Here is a 22,758-nt window from a genome sequence, read left to right on the forward strand (position 1 = left end):
TCTACAGTATAATGCAATATAAAGCCAGTGTCTGCTCAACAATTGAGGCAGGAACAGAGGTCAAATTCTGCCTATTATTCTCTCTTCTGCTTCTCTGTCTATGCGCCCCTACTTACACCATTTGACTGTGCCTCCAAAGGAATAGCCACTGCCATGCTATGGCGCTTTGTTAACGCTAATACAATCAGCTTCTTTTCAGGGAGGGGGGGCATTTGTGCGTTTGCTGGCCTGTCTCTCTCCTGGCATTGTGCAGCTGTGGGGCAGAGTCAGCGAGTATTGCCCTGCGGCACGGTCGAGGAGAAAAGAATGTGTCAGAGTCGGACATGCGGCTGACAGTGAAACTATTAAAAAGACATAAATATGGAAGGCGAGGAAAGAAAGGGGGGGAAAGGGAGGGAAGGAAAAGAGGATGGCGGAAAGCTTTAAAGAGTAAAAGCAGGTAGCAAAGAGAAGGAGAACAAAGAGGAAAAGGGGCAGTAATGAAGAGTTGAGGGGAAACCGTTGGGAGCGCACAAAAATGAAAGGAAACCTGCGTCAGCAAGGAGACGCTACAGGACAGTAGGTCACACAGGACATGTGGCAGACCTTTAAAAAAAAGTATACTTCTACTATTCAATACTAGAAAAAAATCCATCTCTTCAGGGCTATGCTTGAAGAGCATGACGTTAAGGTCAATCGACACTTGTAGAGCAAATCCCCACACGCTTAGTTTGGATTCCTGGTTTTATGTCGAGATGGCGGGCACCTCCATGTAAGTGATGCTATTTTCATTTCATTACAACACTGGCATCTTGTAGCCCTTAAACCAGGGACTAGCATGATAAAAATAAAAATTCTATGATATAATAAACATGAACTGCATGGTGGTGCAGTGGTTAGCGCTGTTGCCTCACGGCTAGAAGGTTCCCAGCACGGACATAGTAGGCCGTTCTGTGTGGAGTTTGCATGTTCTCCCCGTGCATGCGTGGGTTCCCTCCGGGTACTCCGGTTTCCTCCAGCGGTCCAAAGACATGCTCGTTAGGTTCATTGGTGACTTTTAATTGCCTGTAGGTGTGAATGCGAGCGTGGAACGTTGTCTATCTCTATGTATCAACCCTGTGATTGACTGGCTATCAGTCCAGGGTGTACCCTGCCTCTCGTACAATGACAGCTGGGATTGGCTCCAGCCCATCAGTGACCCTGAACAGGATAAGCGGTATAGATAATGAATGAATGGATTTATAATAAACATTCATTCTCATGACTGAAAACAACTTGTTTTCATGGTTACCACAATTAATAGTAGATACAGAAATCCAACCCTCTGATTATATAAAAGCTGCAGACATAACAACATTGTGCAGTAGTCAATATATCTGTTTTTTTCCGTTTGTCTAACGCAAAAATTTTGACATCAAATATCAAATGAAATCAGATTCAGGTCATTAAAATCAGCCTGGATTTCTCAACTCATTACACTCAAAGAAACTTAGCAGAATCCAATCTCATCAAAACGAATGGTGTAATGGTTTGATGTAAAACCCTTAACCCTCCTTACTGACATGTTTAAGTATTTACTTTGACTTACAATAAAGAAATGCTAAAAGCATGGCTAACTACGTGCTACTTTGATCCTTTACTATTTCTTTTGGATCATCCTTTGACAGAGTTTAAACATTGTACACTTTTAAGTATGGGCTGTATCCCTCTTCCATCTATCATTTCAACATTCATATTTCCTCAGCACATTTTAATGTGTTCATCATGCATCAGCAGGCAGTACAAATTTGTTGTTGTAACTGAATACTTCTGCTGCGGCCCCGAAGGACAGCCTGTCCATGGCAACACAACTCTCCTGACAAGGTCTCTTGACATGACACAAGAGCGTGTAGAGACGTAAACAGTCTCTCATGAGTCACTATACGCACACAGGCCTGTCTCCACAGCCAGACATTGACAGTTTTTTTTGCATTATTCATATCCTAAAAATGTCAGCTATTGAGGAAGATGGCATAATCTTCTCATGTATTTTTCATACTACATGTACAGAATAAAGAAGAGACATGGGAGAGAACAACACTGTGATACTGACCTCTGCTGGGAAAAAAATGAATTGCATCTTAGAGGGGAATGACATTTGATGACTGTATATTTGTCTCTTTTTATTGTCCCACGGAGCAGAGCTGAGTTGCATTCTTGTGTTCATACGAAAATCTATAAACATTTTAGTATACACAAAGTGCCAGTTGGGTGGGATTCATTATTCAGCAAGATTGTGTTACCTAGTCGAAGAAGTATCATTTATAGAGCAGTAGTTGGAGCTTTCAGACAATATGCTCAATATCTGACATTGAACTTTAAGCAGAACAGAATGATCACTGCACACAAGGAACATCTTCATTTGACCATGTCTGCAACTCATTTACCATCTGTGTTCTTTATTCGCTTTAGAGGGTTTTAACACCTCTGTTCCTGCTCTTACAATTAGCCTTATACATAGGCCATATATGTTTATTAATTTGATCTAGTCGTGCTCTTTCTGGAACTTACCAATATATTAAGATCGAAAATGGTACAACATTGTACAGTGTAGTTCACAGTGTGTAGTAGTATACAATCAGGATAAGCAATCAAAACCAACTTTGACTTCTCACTAATGGTTTTATTACCTTCGTGCTGCCTTCAGGGTCTAACACATTGACACAGGATATGTACTCCTGCATTGCCTGATCTGCCTCCATGTCTCCAAGCTGCTTCCAGGCTTGCCTGCAATGATATTAGAATGGTCATCACAGTTACAAACTATAGCTGGAAACTGGACGTGTGCATTATTATCTGTACTATGGGTTGTAATGCGAGTCCTCTCTCTCTCTCCGTCTCTTCTCTTCTCTCTCCGCACACATTCACACCCAGTGCCATTTAAAAAACAACCCAAGATGATACACACATTTATTTTACACAAATGTGAACACAATCTATTGGAAACTGGCATCAACTTTAAGACTACATACCATTTTCTCTGTCCTTCAAAGTCAAAGAAGCCAGGCTTTTGTGTATTGCACTTCCCCACTTTGGCCTGAAAACAGAACAAGTCAGAATTATTCAGCTGATCCAGTGTTATCCAGACCTATTTATAGATAACAAAACAGAGGTGTCTGGGCCTGCCTAGTGACTATACAAAAATGTTGGGGATTCAGTGTATGTGGTTTTAATATAACATGAAGCTAGTATTCGAGGGTTGTAAATTGGCCTACACAACCACAGCGTCAGTTAATCCCACACTCACCTGTTTGTATCGTGCGTATAGGTACAGCAGCTGGTCCCTGCTGGCGGTCTGAACCAGATCTCGTACGCGGTCTGCTGCAGACTCAAACTCCCGCTCCAGCTCCTCTCCCTCCAGTCGGTCTCCCATTTCCATGGCGCTGCAGTCAAATTTACCCAAACCTAAATCAGAGTCCGAGTCTGAGCCTGCTCCGCCGAGGGGCTCCCCTGTGTCTGGCCGGGCTGGGTCTGTACCTGAGCCCGTCGCAGTGTCCGGAGAGGACGACGGCGACCCAGAAGCCATTGTTATTATTGTTTATAACGTAAGCGTACCGTCAGTGATGACGTGCGCCGGGGGTCCTTTAAAACCGTTAAATACCAACGTAGAGTAGCTGCCTGAAATGTGTATTTCCGAAGTATTTCAGTTGCGACTTCGTCTTTTAATCCGTTATCGTTGAGATTCCGTGACAGTCGGATTTGTTTCTACCGTTGGTCCGTCTCTGGTCCTGTCAACACCGAGCACCGGCTAAACTTAGAGTAGCAAGAAAGGTTCCGCCTATGCTCCTGTCTGTTCTTCGCGGTGCACCTTTAAGAAGAAAAAAGGTTAGGAACAACAACACACAAAAAAATGAAAAGTGAAACACTCGGCTTATTTAATTGTAAACCTATGTTTAGACAGACAGCAAAGTCTGCATGAGGTGGAGATTGTCTTTTGGGGTTTGTGTTTTGCTTTATATGTGCTTGGTAAGCCATTTGGTTGGTAAAGTAAAATATAACCTTGGCGTCCATGACAAGATTTTGCAGATGGCCACCGGTTTCGTTTGAGTAGCATTGGTTATTAAAATCTTATAAAATATAAAACAATAGCATTTTATCAAATACAGCGGACAAAACTATATTTTCTTCGTAAGTTAAGTGTAAATAACAGCATGCAATTAGCTTGTTAGCTTTCTAATATTAGCTACATGGTTGCCAGGTGATGGCTTGGGCTGGGCACTGAACACGCAGGTGAATTAAATGTGGCCTTAATTGCCTTGTTTTACGACAAACTAAAATTACTTCTTGGTCCAGTTTAAGTCTAGTTGGTCCAATTTCTGTTAAAATGTCTTAGTACATTGCCTAACATTTACAGGAATGGAGACATAACTTTAACAAACCATGTCACTGTAAAACTTTTAGTTTATAACTGAAGAACTCAGACATATGGGTGGAAATATGCATTAGCACAGTTTGTCCAGCAGATGCTGCTAATGGCATAGTGATGAATTGTAACACATTGTGTCTCTGTAACGGACACTAAGCGACTGTCCCAAACTCTTCAGAAAGAAAAGAAGACTATATACCGGTATTTTTCTTATAGAAACACGGAGTGTCTAATGATAGAGCCAACTTGTTTAGGCTTTTTGGAGTTAAACTAACTCTCATTGAACTTGCCATGCATTTAAGGAACTTTGGAATATGGACAGCATAATGAGATCCCTTTGAAATATCCTATGAGTAATGACAGCCAATTATCATCTTCTAGTGAAACTCTCTGCTCTTCCAGAGCACGAACAATGGCCTTTAAACTAAGCATCCAAATATGTATAATTGGCTGAACCATTTCTAGATAAAATTGTGCAAACGTGGAAAAAAGCAGAAGGAAGCAAAAGTCAAAAAAGCGATTGGGCTGTTGATCAGAAATAGAAGACAGAGATGAGACAGTCAGTCATGATTTTAAAAAAGTGTGTACAATCATTATCACTGAATAGAATGTGTACTGCAAGCTGATTAAGGTTTAACTTTATTCCCTCTTTCATTGCAAACAAACCAGTTGCATCGAGAAGCTTCTCACTTGAGACTAAACCTAATAATGTGGGAGTTTGTGGTGAATAATCTATGTAAAAGGCGAGGGGCTTCCTTAACGCACTCACTGTCTACTACTTTTTACAGGAGGTCCCAACAACGCCCGGTGCTGCCGCGCGCTCTGCTGACGCAACCACGTCGCTGTGGCTCAATTCGATGGCGGACTGCAATGTCCCCAGACCTGCCCAGGGAGGGACGGAGCAAAGTCACTGAGCCACTCTCACCGGCTCCGTTTAATCTGCCGTCCGACCACCTGTGAAAGACAGGCTACAGTTTCCATTGCCGTCCCTCCCGTGAAGTAGTATGTGGGACGGGCTCTGCACTGACCGGGACGAGCCAGAAGTGGAGTGAAGAGCAGCGGAGTGCGCCGGGCTGACGCACCGCATGTTGAGCCAGCAAGTTCACTGAAATAACAAAAGTCGCGTCGACGGGGAAGGGGACAGCCGCTCTTGGATTTAAGGTTTGAGGGGACGCTTGTTCCGGCAAAATGAAATTCGCGGAGCATCTTTCGTCCCACATCACTCCAGAGTGGAGGAAACAGTATCTCCAGTATGAGGTAAAGTGAAATTTATCTTGTGTTAGAAATAAAAGCATTGTGGATATGGGCAGAAACGAAACTACTACAAATCCAACATTTTTTAAGAGAAAGTGTAAAATAATAGTCACTATTAACTATGGCACATTTTAAAAAGCTTTATAATTTATTATTTCAGTTTGAGTAAGCCTTCTCCACAGATCAATAAAGGACGGGAAAGATAAGGGATGTCCTTTTGTTTATGGAGGGGAAATTGACTGCGGCTGTTAAGAGCCATAGGGAGCATTCAGTGCTTTTTATAGCTGTTTGCTGAATTAACAACGCTTAAAAATTAAAAGGATAAACAGTTAACAGTCAAACTAAATCCTTTTAATGCTGGAATATTAAAAAATAAGTCTTCTTTATTTAACCATTCATAGTATAAATATTAAGGCAAAATCCATCCATAAATAATTAATATCTTCAGCTTCTTTGTATGTTTATTTTTAGCTTTTTCTTTGCAAAACTAATATGTATACCATTCAGATTACATATTTTGTTCCTTGTCTTGTTTTTCCATGTCTTTTTCTTTAATTCATCATTTAACTGAGGGGGTGTGTATAAAAGGGGGAAATGGTTTTCATTGTCAATTGCTTTGATACTTCCATCAAAGACATTGACTGTCTCGGGATTATAATATGGGATCATTATTATTATAATTATTATTTTTGCATCAGTATAACAAGAAAATCTCCCAGGCACCAATTATATTGAAATATTTTTCCATAATCATTCACTGTTTTTGAGCAGACTTTTGAAAAACAATGCATGCATAGTGTTTTTAATTTATCATGATGTAGTTGACTAGTTGTTTTTGATATTTTGCACAATTAAACAGAAATTGCGTCTCTAAGGTCAAACTGCAAGACTTTATATAACTGGATATTCTGTCTGGTTTCTGATGTCTGTGGATTTCCTTTAAGACCTCTGTGTGCAAACATGGTCTTTGTTGGCTGGTGTACAGTACTTGAGGAGTATTTTAGTTTCACACTACACTTCTTTTCCGCGCTGGCTCTACATTAAGAGCTTTGGTGCAGACGTGCAGTGACAGGGCAGGCTGCTCGGTTCCATTTAGCTCTATGAATTATAGACAAAGACTCTGCTTTCTTCAACATCAGCAGCCTGCATCCCAGACTGAAAGAAGCTCCCTGCACTGGTTTTATTTTGGAAACATGCCCTGCATGTTATTAATAAGTTGGGTAATTGCTACAGTAGACATTTGGATCTGTCTGGGTTGACATGAATGATACACTGTCATTGTTGTGTAATAAAAACATCTTCAGGGAACATAACCAAAGTGGAAAATTAAAGAGATGTCAGATATTAAGTGGACACACTTAAAAGAGGACACCTCGACTGTAGAGTTTAATTTAAACTGACTATGAAAAACATGCACAGCCTGTTTGGGGTCTCTGTATGCACAGACTGACACACAGTGAGCACAGGGACAGATGCATGGACATACCAGCCATTTTACACCTCCAGTATTCAGCGGCGCACTCACTGACCTGAGATGGATGATGATAGATTTTCTCTGTCGTCTGTGTTTAGTGTTGCTGTTCATTTACAGTTGGTATAAAATCCTGAATTGACTTTTATTTAAAATATTTCTAGCACAATATTTAACTTTGCAATGATCAATAGTGAAGATGAAATCAATTTGCATTTAAGAATAGATGATTGCATTTTTTTGTGTGTTTTTTTGAACCATTCATAATCTTTTTAGATCTATCAAAGAAAACTTTATGAATGGAACATTGATTTTCTTTGATCAAAAAAGGTTGATTGACTTTGTCAGGTTATATTAAGCGCTTTAAAAAATATATTTCTATAAGATTTAATGTGAAAGCAAAACCATTCATGTGGTGTTAACACTGTATTCGACCAGATACATGATTCATGTGGAGCTGAGGACTTGCTTTCCCATTTTTTAACCCTCCTAAAACTCGACCTTTTCAAAGACATGTCGTTACATGTGTAGCTGTTGTTGAATTATGCAGAACAACAGGGTCGGCCCCTTATCCATACAGTTTGTATTCTTCCTCAAATCTGAATTATATATAGGGTTTGCAGCGGAGATGGGTTGTGTGTTTTTGTGTTACTGCGGCTGCCTTCAGTCTTTGTCTGACCTCTGTGAACACCATCACCTCCTGAGTGTGTGGGAGTGGGGCAGAGCTCACACCTGCATATGATGGACATCATACTCAATGTGTTTATGCTCTCTGGAATCAGGAGGCATGGGCAAACACAGTTATCTGTAATGACTCAAGTCAGCTGACTTTATTTAAGTGGGTCATTGAGATAAGACAGACTTTAAAGTAAATACATTTTAATGTCGTTCTGAAAAATGCAGCGCCTTGATATGCTGCTGTGGTGCAACAGAAGCAGCGTCAGTCCTTATAAATAGCCATCACAACAGCCGTCACACATTTGTCCTGCACTGTTATGCAGAAAACACTGCAGCCACAACTGCTGTATTGTAATGCAGTTGTCTGTCTGTCAAATGACAAATTATTCCATTAACACGGGTCATTGTTACCCGTCGCCCATGCAGTAAAATGACACTTCCACACCAGCTGTGTGTGTTTAATATTACAGCTGCCCACATCCTGATTGCCCGTGTTTTGAAGTGATATTCTCGCCTTTGTGTGACAGTTGGATTAATTAACCTACTGCCCACTTTTCACTCTCCTCCTTTTTTTAGAGCACGCTATTGTGTGAAAAACCATGCACTCTCTATTTAGATTGGTCAGCCCGTTTCTATGCAGATGAGAAGGATGCGGCAAAGTGGCTGTTACAGCTAATACTGGCTTTGGATAGTAAGGACACTTCATTTGACCATGAAGGAATTGACAAGGCGATTGAGTGATAGACTAATTAGGTGTGTGCCTCATCCTGTGGGATCGTAGTTATAAACCTATATGCTAATCAGCTGTTTGCTATGGAGGTGTGCATGCGCAGAAGCTTCTGCTAAAGGGCAGGGGATGCGCTGAATAGTTACAAGGAGGTTGTTTCTTTAAATGCTGTAATTATTCGCTGCAGAAACATTTAAAAAGCAGTTTTATAGAATGATGAAAATTAATTTCTCTCGATGCTTGAGGGTTTTTCATGCAGAGCAGGCCTTCTTGTATAACATGATGTAAGATTTGTGCAGATAATTAGGCGTGGCAACTGTTGAATTCAGAAGTACACTGAATACATGATGTGTTTCGAACATTATACGTATACAGCAAGAGTGAGAGATGGAGGCGCAGGTGTAGGTGTGTGGGCGAGAGAACAAGGCCACTTATGCATTTACCTCTGCAGTCTAATCACTCGTGTACTCTTAGAGGAGGAGGAGGAGGAGGAGAGCGCATGTGGAGACTCACATTTACAATTCAAACTAGCAGAGTGATATAATAGGAGGAAAAGCAGGTGCCTGTGTGATTTCAGTGAGTGATTGTTGCTCGTTCAAAGGGGAAGCCTTGTCTCTCTCTAATTAAAGTGAGTGATGTAGTTTAAATGTCTGAAGCAGCACTGTGAGCTTTGTATTGTGGCAGACATAATGGAAACGGTACATTAAATATATAATAAAGCTCACATCATCTTTAATTTGTGCGTTGAAGTTGTGATTTATTAGCATGTTGAACGATATCAGCATTATGTATACAACAGGCAACTGCTGAGAAGCCCCCTTTCCTATACCTCCCTCCTTCCTTCCATCCTCACCTCATCGTTCCTCCCCCACTGGGAGGACATCTGGTCCCCGACCAGACCTGCCCTCTCCTCCCCTTCTCCCCTCCCTGCATCCTCTCTACTCCTCTTACTACAAGCAGGGATCCACTCAGACACAGAGCAAGGGATTCAAGTGATCCATCATTGGATTTTTATTTGATCCAGAGATCTCTTCAGACTACTAATGCACACTGTGTGATCTCCTCAAGCACAGGGAGAACTATCTCAAGCATCCTAGAGGACGGGTCTGACCATCTAGAACTCAAATGTTTTGGTTTGTGTCCACTCGACATGTCACAGCTATTTAAGGATCCACTGAGAGCGTCCACTCTGCAGTGTGAGTCGGACACAGTGACTTAAGTCTGCTACTTGTGTTACACATGAGCATGTATCATCATCACACTAATGCACGGTCATTCACACTGATGGCCCCATTAGGCCTTGGCTTAGTTATTGTCTACAGGTTTCATTGCTGATTACTGGCAAGCCTGCAGGTTTATCCCAATTCCCAAAGAGCCACCCCGCCCCCTTTCCCATCACTGCCATCACCATGGCGATGACTCCCTGTCTGAATCTGAATGTCTATTTCCCACCTATTAGGGGGTCTTTTTGTTCACTAGAGGTCATCTGCTCCCATGATGTGGTGTGATTTATATCAGACATATAGAGACAATGCTACACACAGGTATAATGTTTGCTTGTACTCGTTGTGCTTGACACAACACAGTCCCTGACAGAGGGACTCAAGTATCAACAGTCCATGCTGCTCTGATGTACAGCAGATCCTGAGTGGTTCCCACCCACGCACAGGATTACTCACACTGCCCTCTCACTGCCGTGTTACAAAAGCAGAAGGTTAGAGAGAAACCTGGACAGAGAGAGCAGTTTGATACGATCTGTGGATAAGTCAGGAAAACATGCAGGTTGTCAGATTTGGACGAGGTTTTATTTACTGAAAATATGAGTTTAATCCTGAACAGTGAAGTATAGCAAATGGTGCCGATTTAGCTCCTAATTGACTGTTATTTAAACATAACTTGCTAATTTAGTGCTGAATAAAACTTACATAGGTTTTGTCTTTTTTGCAGGGGCAGTTAAGTTTATAAGAAGTCTTTATAAGAGGCATCAGTTCCTGTGTTTTCTCTGGTTACCACCGATATGTCAGATGAGCCGGCGTGCAATTATCTGTCAGTTTCCGTTATCTTCAAGATCAATCTTATTGCAGAGAAACAACCTCATTTAACCACTGCAGCTATCTCACTCTGTGCTTTGTGTCCGTCATTCTGCCTTTCTCCATCTCCGTCTTCTCTATCGCTCTTTTTCTCCCCCCAAACTGCTGTTTTAATTAGACATGTTTGATAGAATATAATAGCCTATTTGACGTTAGACACAAATCCTTCTTCCTTATTTGCCATCTTGATTCTTTGATTAGTTTTTTGCAGCTTTATATTTGGTCATTTATATTGGTTGTAATCTCACAGATATCGGTTTCATTCTCTTTGGCGGCACCTATGACGATAAATGGTAATTGCGGGAGCACAATTCCCAGATATCCAGACAGTGTTACATGTGGCTCCGGTTGTAACGGTTGTAACTCTTGACTTTCCTCGCTGACAGTCGCTTTCCTTTTCAGACTGTTTGCCTTCATCTTAGCGTCGAATTAGTTTCTTTTTCTTTGGATTTTCACTTATTTTTGAAGTTGTATCTGTAGTCATCCATCTTTTCTTTGTTTGTTCAGCCATAGTAGATTACTGTTTACTTACAACTCTTGCAGAGACTGGAAAAGCTTCCGCTTAACCCCACTACCCTCTCTGGCAGACCAACCACTGCTGGGTGATGGAAAACACGTCACTAACTGGGCGCCGCTTGTGATTTTTTTCTGCGAATGTCACTACAGACACCCGGTCTGTAATAATACTATATACTACATACTATGTCTAACTAGTATAAGTTGGCGTAAATGAGATCATTAAAATGTCAGGGTTTGTGCGGCATTCATTATGTTAACAGCTGTGTGGCGGTTGCCGTAATCCTCCCATATGGAGAACAAGAATTTCGTTAATGGCTCTCAAATGGCTTCAGATGGTTTAACTGCTACTATAAAAGCAGATGGAGCTGACAGTTGTGTAATGCCTCATGGTGTCCTGTAAACACTTGTTGCTTTCACTAATGTTTGTGCTCTAAATGTAATTTCTGCAGACGGTGATGTGTTTTTTTTTGGGTCTCATTTTCTCCTCAGGCGTTCAAGGATATGCTGTATGCAGCCCAGGACCAAGCCCCATCCATAGAAGGTAAGGAGACTGTCTGTTTGGATTATCAAACCCAGACAAACACACAGACACACTCTTCTGTACTCTGTGCTCCCTGCTCGGGGCCTGTTTGGGCATCCCCAGAATAACAGGCCTTCATCTGCTATAAATAGGTGGAAATCATTGCTCTCATGCTGCCACTCACTCTGTGTGTGACTCAGGCAGACCAGGGACAATTACCAAATCATCACCTCCTACCTTGTTATTACTTTAGGATTTTGTATCAGCGTTTAATAATGGATGGCACAAAGGCGGCAAAACACGCCTTGAAGTAGAGTTTGGTGTCGGAAAAAGTTTTTATGTTGTCTGAGGTTGAATAATTGCTTTGCACCCGTGTAGCAGTCGTCCACGTGGCAGACCAGAGCTGGAGTTCAATGACCAGCAGTGCCAAGAGTTCCTGCTCAACAGCAGAGATAAGGAAGGCCACCAGCTATAATTAAGCTCTGGCATTAGACAGCAAGTGATGCATGCTGAGGGAAAGAATGTGAACCATTCGTTTTTATTTTAGATACCCGATTGTGGTGGTAAACAACTCTCTTTAGCTGCAGACCAGAGACTTGCTTTATAAAGTGTTTAAGCGGCTGTGGAAGTGTTCCTGGAGAGATTTGAAATATGGCTGCTCAAAGATGACCTCTTACTTGGTTTAATGTGTGTGTTTGTGATAAGATGAACTTGTTTGCTCATATGTGGGTGCACCACTGCCAGAGCTCAGTCAGCTAAGTGGTCTTGATGTAAATGGGAGTATGATGCGATTCTATAAATGAGCAAGACGTAAGGCAGAGTCACTGTGTGTGTTGATGACCTGAGATCTGTCTGTGGGTGAGTGGGATTTAGTGTGAGTCAGCTCGAGGCACAAAGATCATTTCCAGACATTTGTAGACCTTATTTTTGAATTGCAGTTGATTTGAAAATAGACCCTCGACATTTATCATTTCATGAAAGGTAATTTTTAATGAAAGCTAAGTGTGCATACTTAGGTGTTTCTATAGCGCAGAGGTCTTGTTCAGTGATAACGTACGAGCTGTGTCTCTCCTCTACGGGCTGTCTCCAGAGGCTGTTAGCTGTGCTCACAGCTCAACAGGGATGATAAATGACTTCCTGTCTCAAGTCTGAGCTGAATCCATGGGTCACTGCTCTGCCTCTGTCAGCCTGTCCCAAGATAGGTGAGGGTGTCTCACTCATAGAGACAGGATCAATCGATCAGTATAAAATCATACTGTGTCAGTCATCGAGTGCGGTTGTGACGTTTCAACAGTCCCCTCTGAATCAAGTTGAATTGTGTGCTTCTAACACTATAAAGGATGTTTCTAAAACACGGAAGCAGCCAAGTGCACAGCAAAGAGGATAAACAGGGGCATTTGTTTTAAGGAGAGATGAATCTTTGAACGCATCAGACAGATGTTTTATCCCCTCTGTGTTTTTAAGGGAAAGACAGAGAGGCTGTAATAAAAACAGCAGCAGACAAACAGAGTTACTGAGCCCTGTGCACTCCTCTCTCTGTGGCTGAGGTTCTGTTGACTTTTCATAAGAGAAACCAGATTAGCAGGTGTTATAAAATTTCAGCTTACTGCAGCACTTTCTCGTCACAGCCGTAAAACCCAATCTGTCAAATCTGATTACATTTAAACTGGGCCAGAATGATATTGGAGAAACGGACTGCACCTATAGAGCTTTCTTTCTTTACTGTAATGGACAGAGCGCTCTACAGTTTGCTTCTCTTGCACCCAATCACACAAACACTTTTTTGCGCTGGTTTTTGTGTGTATGCAAATTGATCCTTGCAAGCAGAATGTCCATGAAAAATCAGTCCGTCTACAACTATCAAGTATCGTCATTATTGATTCATCTTCCTTGTATTCTCACAAATACATTAAATTAAACATCATAATTTTCCAACGCCTATACTGATGGCTTCATATTGCTTGTTTTGTCCAACTTACAGCAAGACAAAAGATAACTTAGTTCACCAACATATAAGGCAGCTAGAAAGCAGCGGATTTTCCCAATTGAGAGGGTGGATTAAGGGATAACGGATTGTTTTGCATATTCGAATAATCGATGATTCAAATAGTACCTGATTAGTTTTCTGTCAATCAGGAATTCATTAACAGTTTCAGCTCAAGAAACAGAAACTATAATGTAATAAAATGTGCCTATATTGGGTTTTTATAATCAAATGTAATGCTTTAGTCTTTATAAATTACTCATGAATGTTTTATTTCATCATTTGACACTGAAGCAATATCATAGTGATGGTGAAACATTATATTTTAAGGGCAATTTTAAGCCTCGATCATTATATTTAATCTGTTCCCCAGCGATAGATTAATTATGAGGATTTCATTCAAGGGATGGCCCCGCTCTCTCCCTCTCTCTCTCTCGCTCTCACTCTGTCTCCTGCCTCATTCATTACAAAAAGCAGCATTTTTTGGTATTCAGAGGATGCTTCCCTTGCCTGAGGGAGACAGTTTACTCGGTTATAACCACTCTGCTCTCTCGCAGGACGCCCCGCTGCACCTGATAGAGCTGTGTGCTGGATTGACACAACTCTGAACCGGCAGCACTTCAAAGCCTCTGCCGGGGCCTCTGCGTGTGTCAGATTATTAGACTGTCACTATACATATAATGCCAACATCGATAGAGCTTATTGTAGAAAGATTCATGTACATTCGGATGGCTCTGCTGCTGCGTGCGACCCTTCACCTCTCATTAAAATCCTTTGTTCTCATCCTCCATGTCCCTCCATTGGTCCCTGTGTAGTTGTAATTAAAACGCACCTGCTGTGCAGAGCCAGTGGACGACAACAGAGAACAGCTGGTTGGATCTGGTTCCCCCCGTCTCAAACATTACAATGAGTTATGCCACAATCTAATTCAATTAGGCTGCTGATTATTGCAGAGATCTGAGAACAATGGCCCCGGATAACAAACACAGCTTTACCGGGATATATGACTGTAATAGTATCTCCAGGGCTGTTGTAATGCTGCACATGCCATACGTGCCTATACTATGATACTTTTGCACGGGGCTCTGTCATTCATTCATGCATTCATTCATTGTGCCCTCCATTCTGTTACTCTCTAAATGGCGACTCCATTACTGTGATGGTATCTGTGCATGGCTGGAGTAAGGGGACGATGGCAGTGATGGGACTGTTGGATTCACACGGGGAATAAGGGTGGGGCTTACACACACACACCCACACTGTGTCCGAGAAGGGGGAGTGGGGTGCTACGTTATTGACTTACAGCTCAGGGGACCAGAGAATGGATTTTCCTCTTAGTCACATGGTCTGCATGTCAGAGATGAATGAATCAGAGAAAAAAAAAGAAGCTATAATGACTGGATGGCTTCTTAGCCATCATTTTCTTTTCTCTTTTCTATAGTAAAGCTCTGTCTTCAGTCAGCGTCCACCCTATTTTAACTGCTGTCTTGCGGCTTGGCAGTCAGTTGCCTTTTTCCCTTCAGGGCTTTTCATGTTTTATGCAGCCAAATCAATAATGGTACAAAAGCAGCAGTGTGAAAATAGGATGCTTGCAGTTCTTCTTTGTGTGCTGAAGAATTGCTCTACCATTTCCATCACAAGTTATTTGTGATGATATTACCAAAAAGACAATGTAGCCTCCTATACTTCTATCCAACCACATCAGTCTTGGGTTTTACTGTGTTGCAGTGAGGCTTCTGCAGTCCGGTTCTATCCCCTTTAAAAGACAAAATAAGGATGTGAGTGAACTTTAACCTTATAATCTCGAAGAGATTCATGTAAATAAATGTCTGTTAAGTCTCTATCTATCGCTGAATGAGGTAACACAATGGTGATTGAGCCTATGGCCCACTGATGAAAGCCTTTGCATTTGCTGTATTACAGACTGGGTGTCCGTGGCGACTTTTGTGGAAAAAATCACAAGCGGCGCCCAGTTAGTGTTAGCATTTTCCATCAGCCAGCAGTGGTTGGTCTGCCAGAGAGGGTAGGCGGAGCTAACGTGTGTAAAGCGGCTGTTCTGATCTGAGTAAACAGTAATCTACTATGGCCGAACAAACAAAGAAAAGATCGATGACTACAGATATAACCTCAAAAGTTAAAATCCAAAGAAAAAGAAACAAACTCGAACACTTGCAGAGAATCTTTACAATAGCTCTGCCTCCCCTCTCTGGCAGACCAACCCAGTCAGTAATACAGCAAATACAAAGTGGTTCATTGGCTCAATCACCATTGTGTTAGCTCATTCAGCGATAGATAGTGACTTAACAAACATTTATTTAAATGAAAATCTTCATGATCATTACTTAAAAAAACATATTTAAACAATTCTAGAAGGCCAAGGAAAAGAGGTGTGGCGCGGTGTGAAAAGGCGCGGCCACCCTGCAGTGTCTGCTTAGCCCGAGGGACGACCAGCAGGGACTGCTCAGAGGATCTGAGTGCTCGTGGTGGGGTGTAAGGGATTAAGAGATCAGATAGGTATGAGGGAGCCAATCCATGAAGCGACTTAAAAACAAGTAATACAATTTAAAAATTAATTCTAAAATTGAGAGGGGGCCAGCGGAGCGTTTTGCATATACTGAACACGTGAGAGGACAGACTGACTGACTGATCCCGACTGATCCCGACGGAGTTGCAGTAGTTGAGGGAGAAGTGATAAAAGCATAAAAACGTTTTTCAGTGTCAGTGAATGTTGGGAACGGCTTGACTTTACAGCTAAGGCTCTCAGTTGGAGGAAGCAGGCTGTTTGTCGAATTTAAACAATGGTGGAGTCACTTTGATATGTTGCTAGTTACATGTACTTAGCTGAGCAGACTGAAACTGCTGACAGAGTGATGTTAAGGTGCACTGTGTTATAGGGAAGTTTCTCTTGCCACTGTTGTCAAGTCCTTGCTCATAGTGGATACATGTCGGCTCTCTGTAAACAATATGGTCTAAAATTTAATGATTGACATTGATGACTGATGTCCTCAGTTGCATGTTTGTTTCTGGTTTGTAGCAGAGCAAGTCTCGGGCCAGACTGTGTTTGTGTTTGAGTTGTCTTGGGTTGCTGGGCTGCTATGATAGTTGAATAAGAGAGAAACACACGGCATGTCAGACTTTACAGTTCTATTATAGAGACAAAAGAATATGATCGTGAAGAAAACCTCTCCGTAGAGGCAGATGGATGTATGAATGGAATTATCCGGATGTGTCGGTCATGCCTGATGTGGCTCTTCCTGGCTTTGAACAGAACAGTAAACCTGGTCACTATTGCACCTTTTTCCAGCCGCCTAATGAATATTTTTGTGTCTGTGTGAGCCACGGTACCAAATCTGCTATCTAAAAGCAGCAACATGAATCACAGCCACAAATTACCTCAACTACACCTTTTAGCCAGCACTCATTCTGCTATTTTCAGTTGTTCATGACGCCTGCTCGTCGGCCATTTTGTCTGCTGCTGTTGACGAACATGATAAGAGGTTAGCTGAAGCCTGGGTGATCCAGCGCTGATTATTATTCTGCTGGCGTGTATGATGGAACAGCAGCTGTTATTACTGTTGTTGGTTCCCCTCCGAGTCTGTCCTCGCCCGCTGTGTGGAAAGGCATTGTGATTTCTGTCACTTTCGGCAGTCATGCTAAAGTAGTGCGACATCTATTTTTTACATCCCTTTTTGAAAAAGATAAATGATGCTGTTTACCTTCCATTCGGTCCAAACCACCTGACCCATTTGTTGCCTTCATGTGAATCCTTTCTTTATGATTTATTTCTGTTATTGCTCATCAAGTATACAAGTGATAAACAATTATAAATACTGTATCAACCATAGACTGTATTAAAACAAGTGGCCACTATTATGGCTCCTTTACCCATTGATTTGATACTGTTGTCTTGAAGCCTTCACTTTGGCATTTAAGCTGTTGCCATCTTGGTTTTCTGGAGCCAGAAGTGACCATATTTGGGAGAGAGGGTGCAGCTGGAGAGCAGAGCGGGGTTAGCAAATGCTTTTCAGTTATACAGTGAGTCTTTCCCCGAGGCTAATCAATTGGCTGGCTAATTTGCTAGGTTATGAGCTAAGCTAAAAAACAGGTATTGAAGAAGAAGACATACTTTACTAAATTTTTTCCCTCTGTAAGTATAAACATACGACACACAAAAAGCCCTGAAATACACACACGCACAAACAGGACTCCATGGACATGCATTAATGGAGAGCTGTCAAGAGTCCCGTGCAGTTGGGGGATTCAGTGCCTTGCTTAAGGTTACCTCGACAGTGCACAGGTAAGGAACTGGCACCTTTCTAACTTAACTTAACTTCTAACTTAATGAACTCCCCAGTAAGCCGTTTGATTGGTCCAGTATTTGGATGACAAATTCTCCAAAATGCATTAACGCCACAATCAGGCCAAGAAGACATGTTCAGTGACTCGACACACTACAACACGCTATGAATTATGAATAACTTAGGATGCATCTTGGATCAGTAAATAAATAAATGAATACATGTATGTATTCACCGAGTCTCCCCGAGCACAGCAGCTCAAGGATACACACACAACAGACACGCAGGCAGCCAGCATGTACAACATATACACCTCTGTGTGCGGCTAGCAGGACGGACACATGCTGGCAGGATAACAGGAGGTCAGGCAGGCACTCAGAAGGTGAGAGAAGCAGTGGAAGGAAGGGAGACAGATGGACAAGCAGACAGACAGGTAGACAGGCAGGAGGGTTAAGCAGGACAGTGGTGTGGCAGCCGGGGTCTCCCACCAGCCTGCATTATTGATGGGCCCTTTGACGGGCGGCTGCTCCTGCTCGATCCCAACCGCTAATTGTTGTTTTTGTGTGGGGGGATGGTTCTTTGTTATTGTCCTTAATCTTAAGACACCTAGACAGTAAACCGACATCACTGAACCACGATGACTTTAAGTGAGTAAGGAGAATTTAGTGGCCCAAACTGAGTATTACTTTTAGAGCTCTAAGGCAGACATATTAGTGGAAACCTAATTTATCGTCGTATGTTTTCTGGTGCCTGTGTCTTTTCTCCATGCCATCAATATTTTCAGAAGGAATGAAGATGTCTTAGACTCTTTGTTACAATAGACTTTCACAGCATCAAGGTGTTCTTAAAACGAATCTCCTGATTGCCATCGAAACAGGAAATTCCTTAAGCTTGAACATCCCCACACAGGTCTATCTTCCAGGGTGGATTTGAAGCTACAAAGATCCTACAAAGCATTAAACGAGGGAGGTGGATTGTGAGATTGGTCCTTTCATGAGGCTTCTGAGGGTATTAGAGGGGAGGGAAGCAGGGGGGGTCAGGGTCAGTACAAACCTAGGATTGCTATCCCAAGGTCAGGCACTAATCGAACAGAGGTAATGAAGGATGTAAAAAGGTGATAGGTAATTGGATGAAGACCAGCATGAAGAAAGATGGCCAGCACTTTGCGTTTTTATGTTTGATGTGATTATTAAGAGAGAAAAAAGGAAAACAATGATAAATGGATCGAATTGGATGGTCCAGCGTGGAAGAGAGACAGAATCACAGAGAGAGAGAGAGATCCTTCAGGCAGCAGACAGACAAACAGACTGAGTGGGAGGTCCCTGGGCTCATCTCCAATGCATGTTGCCCTGCATTAGCACTACAGCCATCCCGCAAGAAAAGGATGGAAAGAGAAAGAGAACCTTGATAGATGAAAGTCTCCAATCCATCCATCCATTATTCATCGGTGAATTAGATCTCGCTTGAATGAAGAGAGAGGAGAGAGGAGGAGGTGAGGAGGAGAGAGGGATCTTGATATGAGCTGTTGTGGCGTTTGGGAAGGGTGAGGAGTTCAGGTTAGGGATGGTATTTTTAGATTTTGGGAATTTTACAGAGTCTGGAAGGAGGAGATTTCCACCGGTGAAGTGTTGGTAAAATGTGGTTAAGGGATTTGAGAGTAGCGCTGAGAGGGTGAGGAAAGGCTAGAGGATATATAGGGGCTAGGGTGCAAGTCTAGGACATATAGTGATGATGTGTTTGTGTTTTTCTGGTAGGGGATGAATCAGGGGGAAGGTTGAAGGAGAGGTTAGTAGTGCTTAGAGGAGTCGAGGTCATCCTGCAGCCCTCTCAGCCAGCAGCAGTGACAGGGAATTGTAATCGGGGGAGTTATGGGGGGTTTATAGCAGGTGCTAAGGATTTACAATTTATATTACAGAAAAACCTGATTTAATTATCCAGCTTCAGGTACCAAGCAAGCACAGTAACAGTCACAATCAAAATCAAAGCCACCACAAAAAGCATCTGTGGTTGTAAAAAAACACTTCAGCTATGAGCAAAAATGACTGTAGCAGATTTATCTTACATCATGATACAACTCCAGCTAGCTAGCAGCTTCCTGCCAGCTGTAGCCTGAGGCACACAGCACATGACAGAGGCTACTTTCAGCTAACGTCGCTAACTTACACTTTAAATGCAGCTCGCTCTGACAGGCCTCTTCCTCGTCCTCCTCATCGTCCTTATTACCCTCCATGTTTGGCATCAGGTTGTCCTCCACCACATTAGCAATTAGCATCCTCGTTGCTGGAACAAGCAGTCTCTGATTGTCACAACCAACATCAACTACTCTCTCTAGTAAAGCTGTCTACTGTCATTTAATTAGCCGCAAAACACACAGGAACCAGAAACTTGCTGTATTTCCTGAATCAATCCGAAAGACTTCAAAGTGCAAGAGTGACATATGTTTATGCTTTCCCACACATGCTATGGGAGATGCAATGACACTAACCAACACATCTAATTCCACACAGGCAGCAAAGGTCAAAGGTTAACATCACTCCCGGTATAGTAAATGTAGTTATGAGGGCTTCTGTGGGTTATGAATCCTGTAGTCAACACCTTATCATTACTGTCCCTCTCTCCTCATGTATGTGTGACTCTTTAAGTATGTGCGCACATCTGCTCCGGCCTTGGCAATGATCCCCTGATCTCCATAACTTATGAACACGCTGCCAAATAAACAAGGACGACAGGAACTGGCTGTGATCTCTACATCTTCAAAGACGGACAGAAGCCTAACGCTAATTCTTAAGACGGTCATGAAATAGTTTTCTCACACTCCGAACCTTGACTCCAAAGAGAATATGATCTTGTTAAGGTTAAAAAAACAGAAAGCTTAGATGATATGATCTGGCTATTTGCCCGGCGAACACAACTGGAGATCTTATACATAGCTGAGCTCAACAATCCAAAGCATGGGCGGCATGTGAATGTAATGAGATGTGTCTGCGTTGATTAGAAATCAGCTGTCCAGGCCTCAGGGGTTGGGTGTATTTGTTTAGCATTAGCGTGGCCTGCAATTCATAATCTAACCTCTGTTATGAGGCAAGTTATTGTTATTAATCGGCGATGAGACACCAAATCAACAGCTTTGGATGAGTGCCAGCAGATCAACCAGGCTGCGCTGTGCAGCCGATCAGTCGGAGCTGACTGCATTCATCTAGCAGGGATTCACACCAGGCTGGTTTGATGGATTCATTCATATAGATTTCTTTATCGACTGAATTGCTGAACAAAAAAAATAGTAGTGAATTGAAATCTGCAGTCTGTCCTGTACTCGTAGATTGAGGATCAGCAGTGTGAGTAATAGAGGAACAAACAATGCAAAGCAGGAAGGGAAGATGGATGCATGGAGGAGAGAATAGAGACATGCGACCTCGTCTCTGCTGTGCGCGTTTTGACGTTTTTATCTTCTCAGAGTGCCGCTCTCTGCTTCACTTGCATATGAGTGACTGCAGACGCACACACAAACACACGCAGATGCATGCAGAGACTCTCACAAACAGGCGCACACAGGCACATAAGGAGTTGTGGGCTACAGGGGGGTGTGGGTGTGATTGTGAGCTATAGGTGATGACAGCGGGGCCATATGCCGATTTATTTCTGGGGTTTTTGGCAGCATAATTAGAGTACAACCAATGAAATCATTACACAGTGTCCACACTGCTGCACACACTCAGTTTCTCTATAAATGTTGTGCGGATATAAAAATTCTGTCATTTTATGTAATTCAAATGATATATTTTTAAAGATATGTGTGTGTATGTGTGTATCTTTTGATGTGCATTTATACGATGGAGTGATACATGCTGGTTATATATGGGTGGGTTTGCACTGTAGGTGTTGGTTTTATTTTGTAGGTTATTGCAGAAGACACAGCGTCCTTCACTGAGTGCTGCATCGTCTCCGGAGAAATGGTCAGATCCTGGCTCAGATTGGCTCAGAGGCCTTGAAACATGGAAGAATGTACCAATCACATGAAGCTCACATGAGGCCGTCTCCTCAGCTTTATATTGCTGTATTGACTTTCAGCTGATTGTCAACACAATCACAGGCATCAGCACAGGCAGCAGAGGGATCTGTCCCAGAGCTGATATCTGATGGAAACATATCTATAGCGGCAGAGAGTTTGACTTTAAATTGAGTCTGGCCCCATGTGGGTCAGTGCCAGCGTACATGGAGGGTGGGTTACAGAGGTGGCATATATTTGCGTTTGCTGTGCGCTCTCTCTATATATATATATTTCATCCTATACCGCCTTGCCCACAGGCGAATAAAAGGAGACACAAGCAGAGAAAGACAAAGAAGTGAAGAGGCAGACAGAGGGGCACTCAGAGCTGAGAACGACAGAAACAATGAGAGAGCAGCCATGAAAGAAAAAACAGAGAGGTGACATTGGTGGTAATTGGAGGAAAGGCAGCTGAAGCCTCAGGGAGCCTCTTTTTCCAGGCGTTACTATCACTAACAGAAAATGTGTGAGAAATGAAAAAGATCTGATGGCAGAAAAGAGAGAAGCTGGCTGAAGCTCTATTATATGCTGCTTATTCAATAAATTTGGATTCAAAGCACATTTAATCACTTTCCAAAGCTGGCAGTGATAATAGTCGTAATTTAAGTTTAATACATTTGAGGTCAGAGGACTGTTCTGTAGGGGGCAAAAGAATATTAGTCCAGATGTAATTTATCTTCTTATTTACTCTATTTCACCGTCTTCTGATCCAAAGACGAGAGAGGAGAGACGGATATCAATAATTTACGGCTATTTTTCCCTCCCGGACAGCCTGTCTGTTTTTATAT

At 42.3% G+C, this 22,758-nt stretch overlaps 2 protein-coding genes across 3 annotated transcripts in view; one reads left to right on the plus strand and one right to left on the minus strand.

Moving 5' to 3' along the window:
- Positions 1-3,733, minus strand: part of acbd6 (acyl-CoA binding domain containing 6) — a 31,818-nt gene extending 28,085 nt beyond the window's left edge. The window contains exons 1-3 of the mRNA XM_069680205.1: positions 3,266-3,733; positions 2,991-3,055; positions 2,649-2,745 (exon numbers count right to left, since the gene is read on the minus strand). Coding sequence (XP_069536306.1) covers positions 2,649-2,745; positions 2,991-3,055; positions 3,266-3,544 — 441 coding nt within the window. The 5' untranslated portion in view covers positions 3,545-3,733. The remainder of the gene's footprint in view (positions 1-2,648; positions 2,746-2,990; positions 3,056-3,265) is intronic.
- Positions 3,734-5,298: 1,565 nt separating this feature from the next.
- xpr1a (xenotropic and polytropic retrovirus receptor 1a) overlaps positions 5,299-22,758 on the plus strand; it is a 65,958-nt gene continuing 48,498 nt past the window's right edge. For both annotated transcript variants that reach the window (XM_069680504.1, XM_069680503.1), the window contains exons 1-2: positions 5,299-5,641; positions 11,613-11,664. In XM_069680504.1, the coding sequence (XP_069536605.1) occupies positions 5,573-5,641; positions 11,613-11,664 (121 nt within the window). In that variant the 5' untranslated portion in view covers positions 5,299-5,572. The remainder of the gene's footprint in view (positions 5,642-11,612; positions 11,665-22,758) is intronic.

The sequence above is a fragment of the Semicossyphus pulcher genome, unplaced genomic scaffold, assembly GCF_022749685.1.
Source record: "Semicossyphus pulcher isolate SPU_LCO1_2020_fin unplaced genomic scaffold, fSemPul1.0.p SCAF_4, whole genome shotgun sequence".
In the NCBI taxonomy this organism is placed as follows: domain Eukaryota; kingdom Metazoa; phylum Chordata; class Actinopteri; order Labriformes; family Labridae; genus Semicossyphus; species Semicossyphus pulcher.